The sequence below is a fragment of the Carassius gibelio genome, chromosome A5, assembly GCF_023724105.1.
Source record: "Carassius gibelio isolate Cgi1373 ecotype wild population from Czech Republic chromosome A5, carGib1.2-hapl.c, whole genome shotgun sequence".
Classification (NCBI taxonomy): Eukaryota; Metazoa; Chordata; class Actinopteri; order Cypriniformes; family Cyprinidae; genus Carassius; species Carassius gibelio.
Genome location: NC_068375.1, coordinates 327,107 through 334,590, shown reverse-complemented (window position 1 = coordinate 334,590; position 7,484 = coordinate 327,107). Strand labels below are relative to the sequence as shown.

Genomic DNA, 7,484 nt, shown 5'->3' with positions numbered 1-7,484 from the left:
GAGCCCAAGATGAGACGGAGAACTGATGATCCAGGGCGACAACGAGGATCTGGAGGACCAAGGCGGAGGAAGGCCTCGGTGGAGCCAGAGTGACGGTGGACTGAGGTGGAGCTGGAGGGAAGGAGGAGCCTGACAGAGCCTGAGAGATGGAGGGATGAGGCAGAGCCAAAGGAGTGGAGTCCAGAGGCAGCGGATGGTCAACAACTGACCAAGGCAGAGCCAGAGGGATGATGGAGCCCTGTGGAGCTGATGGACTGACGGGGCATGGTGGAGACGATGGAGTTAGGAGCAGTGGTGGAGCTGCTGGGTCGCAGGACCTAGGTTTGGAGTCTGGGCCTTGGAAGCTGAAGACAGAGTCAACAGATCCTCCAGAGTCAACGCCAGTGGAGCTATAGATAGGCAGACCAGAGGCGAGCCCAAACCACAGATGGTGAGCTGAGGCTGGGCAGAGAGACTGACAGGATCCAGCGGAGAGGGTGTTGAGGAAGGGAACAGGTCAAAGAGAGGAGGCGGGAGAGGGGGTTTGGGTGGGATATTTTCCCAGGTAAACCGGTGAAAATTGAAGGACAGGCATCTCTAAGTGTAAGTCTATTAAATCTCCCAGGTCCAGTTTGTGCTCACCCCCAGTGGTGGCACTGTGGGCGGTGCTTTCCATTCCCCCTGTGATCTCCACAGCTGTAACCACCGTCGCTTGTGTTGTCGGCTCTCACACCTGGTCAGACACTTGGGGCTCAAGCTCCAGGGCGATCGTCAGCTCTGTCGCTCCTGATGGCAATGGCTTAACGACTGCGGCAGGCTCTGGCTCTCTGTCTGCGGTGGACTCGGGCAGCTCTCCGCGACGTGGGTCCTGTCCTGTTGTTGTCTGCGGTGTCCATGGTCAGATGTGACTTGCAGGACACCAGCACCCACTCAATGAAGGTGATGATGCTCTCTCAAGGACATCCCTGGACAACTGTGCTTGTATGATGGCATTAAGTCCAGCTCAATAGAATGAGCAGAGCAGTGTTCGAGGTTAGCGAGGAACACAAAGTCTTTAGTGTGGTCCTCAAGAGAGCAATCACCCTGCTCCAGCAGGAGGACGAGGACGGCAGGGTCATCCGTAACAAAAAAACAAAAACTGATAAAACCGGAGAGCAAAACGGGGGGAGGCACCACTTAAATAGTTTATGTTTGGGTCAGTTATTCTGTCACAAGTCAGTATGGCGTGTGATCAGGCAGAACAACAAAGAGAACAAGATAACAATAAACCGTCTTTAATAATCCACATAGAGGAATATCCAGAGTGGTTCAATTTGATTGCACTATTCTTTAAATATAGCCTATTTCCTGTAATTGTCATCCACTGTCATCAAGGGTGAAGAGGTATTACTTAAGTTGTTGAACAAGGAAGCAATTAATATTGACATAAGAAGTGTTCACAAAGATCTTCGCTCTCTCTCTCTGAGCTCCTGTCAAAGGCTTTGAATCGACATAGCCTTTTACACAACTGTGCCGAATAAGAAAGGGTAAGGAAAGAAAGAAGGCAAAAAAAAAAACCCTAGGCTCCATTTAAGTCTGATCCAAAGAGCTTACAACTGTAATTAAATCATTAAATTCTTGTCCATGCTTGACAGAGCAGACACAAATTAACTTCCCCACCAACCTCATTTTCTATATGAACATGAAATAATGATTTTCTGCCAGTCTAATTACAGAGGCAACATCTGATCTGTGCTGCATCCGAGGGGGATTAACTCCAGCACGGGCATTAGAGCTCATTACCAGCTTGAGTGCAGAAATATTACATCTTGTAATTGGATGGAGAGATTTATATACTGATCCGGGACCAGTTTTTTGGAATATTGTAATTACAAGCTTCATTGGTCAGCTTATCTAAACTTCGCAGGAAAACAAACCGGGCGAGCGTGCATCACATTAACTAGCTGTGACCCTGTGACGCTCCTGCTATAGCTATGCAGGGGAAACGGGGTTTTGTGTCTCTTCAGGGCAATGCATCTTTTACTTAAGAATAACTGGCAGTAGGCTATTGATTCCTCAAGACTGCGGCCATTTGCCTGCTAAAATAAAGCAGGTGCAAAACGATGGGAGGCTAGGATCTTCTGATAATTTGCAAGCACTATTTCTTTTTCGTTACCACCCGACGAACTCTCTCCAGCGTGCAAGCGTCTTGATACCGTGCTCTGATTGCATTGCGCTTTCAGAGAAATGACCCAAGCAGCGGTCAAATCTACAGATCTCGAAAACCAATATTACTAATCATTTAGCTCCTTGATTTTGGGGAAAAGAAGAAGTTTAAATAGCTCTCCTGGACTGGATAATATATATTGTTTTAAAAGCTTTGGTAAAGCCAGTCTCGTGATAATACAATTATTTTTTAAGATCATTATTGATCCAACATAATGCAATATAAATATAGATCTTTATTATATTACTATCGCTGTTGTTTGTTGATTTATGTATTTATTGTAACCACTGTCTATATTTTCTCCTGATCTTACAGAAGTGCAGTAGCCTATTTAGGCGATAGATGGCTGTTTGTGCATAAAACTGATTTTAGGCTACTTTTTGTTATAAATTTGTAAATAGATTATATATTATATTATTAGAATATAATGTTTTTTCTTTTTCTTTTTTCAAACTGACTATAAACGCGAATTATTTGATTTTTATTGATACAGTATTTTATTTTATTTTAGTTTAATTTCTCCTGGTTTTAAAATCAACACAATAGTAAACGCAGTTATTTCACCGACTTGTGTTTTATTCTGTGTTGATTTAAGCACAAGTCGATGAATAGTGATATTATAATCTGCTTAAAAATCTTATTTTATGAAGCGAATTATATTCTGTGAGTTAAGATTGATGTTGTGTTCATAATAAACCGATGGAGATGTAATCTCAGCAATACATACTGTTTTCTGAGGACAATAAAGTATCAGTATGTCTCTTCGGGATTTATTTAATCTGTTCCTGGAATTTCAATATTGAGTCTCTTGTTTCGCTGATTTAGTCTTAATGTTAACAAAAATCTTGTTTAATCCTTTGCGGTTCGCAGAAATATTTATTTTTATTATAATGAATAAGGAAAGCCCTTGTTTATTATTATTATTATTATTTTGTTGTCACCATAATTTAGTCAAATTGTTTTAAAAGTTTAATTGCTATTTTTATGGTGATTTGGTAATTCATGTGTTACGCATAGAAGTTTATTTCTTTAATTTCGTCTCATACGCAGTCTTGTTTCTGTTTTGGAACAGGATTGTTATAATAAGCTTTTCAGTAGCTCGAAAATAAAGTTCGATATGATTAAACGATAATAGGAACTAAAGTCTGAAAATGATCGAAAGACGACTGATATTAAAATGTGCGTGTGTGTGTGTGTGTGTGTGTGAGAGAGAGAGAGAGAGAGAGAGAGAGAGAGAGAGAGCGAGAGAGAGAGAGAGAGAGAGAGAGAGAGAGAGAGTTTTCAGAGGTGGGAGGGGCCTGTGAGACTGTAGAAATGTCAATCACACGAGTGTTGTGAACAATCCCACTCAATCTGAATGTGACCTCAGTGCACCTCGGACCGGAGAGCGGCTTTAACTCTCACCGAGACTCTCCGTGAGTTTCCACTCAGTCCCGTGTCAAAGGCGAGATCTGTGATTGTTTTCCGTCGCTCGGACCTTTGGCAGCAGCATGTCTCTCCCGCAGCTCGGCTATAAGTACATCAGACCGCTGTCCTCCACGGAGCGGCACGCGGCGCTCGGTGCACCGGGCTCTCTCTCCAGCGTGCTCTCCTGCGTGTACGGAGCTCCGTTCTCCAGCGCCTTCCTGCCCTACTCCAGCGACCTCTCCATCCTCAACCAGCTGGTGAGTCCGCGGAGGATAACTGCTGGAGTTGAAGAATAGAATAATCATTTGTGTTTACGAGCATCTTTGAAACTAAAAAAAAAAAAAAAAAAAAAAGAAAAAAAAAAGCATTTTTCGCATTTCATTCATATCTAATGACCTGTTAACTGCATTACTTAAAATTAAAAATCTAACTTTATTTAAGTACCGAATATAACTTTTTCGATTTGAGAGAGAGAGAGAAACATTTATTTTAAAAGAAAATTAGGATGTTTTTAAATTAGAAAATGTTGCTACCTTATGGCAGATTTATTCTTACTACTGAAAAATAGTTTGTACTTAATAAAACTAAAGAAAATGTATAGCCTAGATTGAGAACCAAAAGTATTTTTAGATCTAAGAGAACGTTTGTCAAGGTCCACAAATTCATGACGTTTATTTTTCATGTATGCAAATTAATAAAAGGTAATTAAAGACATTTTTATTCAATATGAAAATTATATCATGTAATATATTTATATATATATATATATATATATAAAGATATGTGTGTGTGTGTGTGATTTAATCTTAAAAAGCAATTTGGAATTGTAATTTAAAATATTAAGACTGGTTTATTTGAGTCAAAAAACTTTACTACATTAAGTTAAAATAGCAGTTTTAAAGGGTCCCCTTAAGGAAACAAAAAATAATGTAACAACTGTATATTTCTTTTTCTTTTCTTTAGTGTAAGATATAATAAAACACTAGAAAATATTTTTTTTTCTTAAGTATATTTTTCTTTTTATCTTTCCTTATGTTATGCATATCTCTCACCAATGAATTTGAACCAGTTTAGCAGTAAATAAGCTCGCATTTCTCTCAGAAGCACATGTGCTCATACACTCTCTCTTTCCTTCTGTCTAAGGGCTCCCAGTACGAGTTTAAAGACAGTCCAGGGATTCAGCACGCAGGGTTTCCTCACACACCCTTCTACCCGTACGGACACCAGTATCAGTTTGGGGATCCGTCCCGACCCAAGAACGCCACCCGCGAGAGCACCAGCACCCTGAAGGCCTGGCTCAGCGAACACCGCAAAAACCCTTACCCCACCAAAGGAGAGAAGATCATGCTGGCCATCATCACCAAGATGAGCCTCACCCAGGTGTCCACCTGGTTCGCCAACGCACGCAGAAGACTCAAAAAAGAGAATAAGATGACTTGGGTTCCCAAAACGAGAACCGACGAGGAAGGAAATGTGTACACGAGTGACAACGAGGACGGAGACAAGAGGGACGAGGACGAGGAAATAGACCTGGAGAACATAGACACGGAGAACATCGAAGACAAGCAGGATTGTGATTATCAGGACGAGGAAAAATCAGCGTCTAAAGTTTCTGATTCTGAGGAATATGATGACGCAGGAGCTGAGAAGAGTTTTATCCATGATATCATGAAAGACAGAAGAGACACAAACCCAGATGAGGGAGAGGAGGACCAAATCAAAAAGAGTCACGCGGCACAAGAGCCCTCAGATAATGCGAGTCCGCCTCAGAAACCAAAGATCTGGTCTTTGGCTGAAACCGCGACGGCGCCGGACAGTCCCAAAAAGTCCTCGTGGATTCAGAGGAACTGTGACGCTCAGACAGCCAGGAATCCCCTCCATGTTCAAAACTGGACCAAAATGGCTTTTTCAGCCCATCAGATGGCGTTAACCAGCCATTACCTCGGACTCAAACCCCAGAGCGCCTCACACATACACATGAAGCACGGCGAGCACAGGACTCACAGCCTATGAAACAATCACACATTCAGAGACTCCTCATGCTTTTTAAACAGTTTTCACCTTCCTCATGGGAGCTAAACACTTACTATGAATCAGAGAAATGCTCTGAATTTATAATAGATTAAAGCTGTCTATTAGCTCTTTGAATAATATGAGATTATATTAGACTATATTTTATATTTCTGACTTGTAAACATGCATTGTGTTTAATTTGTTAGAATCATTTGATAAATCATTTTTTTTTTAATCTGTATGAGTAACAGTCTCCTCCTTTAAAAACAAAAAAAACTAATAATGAATCTAAACAAATAGATTGTACAATGACAGGATTAGTCACTGAGAGATATAATAACTGATGGAGGAAATAGTGCCTATATGGGAATCTTTAAAAGTCCTCTAGTTATGTCTTAAAACACATACACACTCTCACGGCTTTGTTCGCATGGAATATGATTTGTGTAAGTGTTGCATCCACATCCTTGTCTTATTTGAGCATTTATCCGTTTTAAGGATTCGCAATAATATTACACCAGAATGTATGCTTTAAGAAGCGATTTTACCATTATTAATTCTCTATTGATCATTTTGTTGTTGTTGTTTTGTTTTCCCAAATAATTGTTATTGTTTGTCCCTTTGAATTTTATATGTCATGTTTTGTCTGAATATTTTAAATGGGGTAAAACAAAATAAATATTTCAAATGGTTTTGTAAATGAGATGAAAATGTACCTACTTGAAATATCGAACTATTGTACAAAAACATTTATTTTGAATATTAAAATGAAATCACAATTGTCATAACGAATTTATGCTTTCTCCTTTTCACTCTTTTTCAGTGGATGTTTTAATTAAACCTGGAAAAGAGAATTAAATGGAAATTAAAACAATATTAGTTCCTTGCAATATTCATAAGCACATTTAAATTAACCTGAACCATAAAAAAAAAAAAAAAAAAAAAAAGAAATTTGTGACATGACATCTTAAAAAGATAATGGTTGTCCAACGCCTAAATCTCAATGATGGACATCATATTTTCCTGTGGGGTCACATTGATTGACAGACAGAAAACTACATATATATATATGTATATATATGTATATATATATATATATATATATATATATATATATATATATATATATATATATATATATATATATAATTATTATTATTATTTTTTTTTTTTTTCAAAGCTGCACTTGCCATGACTGTCATGTTGCTGGTTCAGGATTTCATTGCTGTCACACAGATAAACGTCTCTGCTTAAGAGCGCCATCTGCAGGCAGCCAAAACATCCCATTTAATACTTTGACCTTTTCTGTTATTTCCTCTGCTGTGTTTCAGGACACTAGATCATAGATGTGGACCATATTGATGTTTGATATGTCAAGAGTACCCCTACACTCTCAGTAAAAAAAGTACAGAATTGTCACTGGGTGCACTTTTGTACACTTTAGGTACTGATGTGTACTGTACCTTTAAGGTACCAATATGGACTCTTTAGGTACAAAGGTGTGCCTTTTAAAAAGGTACTGCCCCAGTAACAACATTTGTATCTATTTTCTGAGAGTGTAGCATGTAGGGTAACCCAAAACAGACATGAACGAGACCTCAAAACCTATGGCTTGTTTAGGATCATGGTCCTATAACTCTTCTAAATGATGATATATTAAAAATCAAAACATAACTTAACAGAGTCATATCTAGAGACCAGAATATCATAAAAACTTGAGGGTTGGGCATTCTCCTTGTCTTGTCATCTGTAGATCTGAATTTGTGATTGAACTAAAAACAAGGTGATCAGGTCAAATTTAGTTTCTGTATTTAAACCTATCTGAACGTATGAGACATGTTAAGGGTTAACCCTTTTGTGTTTGTTTGTGTGTATCTTG

The 7,484-nt window shown here is 39.1% G+C and overlaps 1 protein-coding gene across 1 annotated transcript; it reads left to right on the top strand.

Moving 5' to 3' along the window:
• The first annotated feature begins 3,544 nt into the window (after positions 1 to 3,544).
• Positions 3,545 to 6,397, top strand: LOC127988361 (iroquois-class homeodomain protein irx-3-like). Its single transcript, XM_052591106.1, has 2 exons — positions 3,545 to 3,849; positions 4,736 to 6,397. Exons 1-2 carry the CDS (start codon positions 3,676 to 3,678, stop codon positions 5,603 to 5,605), a joined length of 1,044 nt encoding a protein of 347 aa, XP_052447066.1. The 5' UTR covers positions 3,545 to 3,675; the 3' UTR covers positions 5,606 to 6,397.
• The last annotated feature ends 1,087 nt before the right edge of the window (positions 6,398 to 7,484 follow it).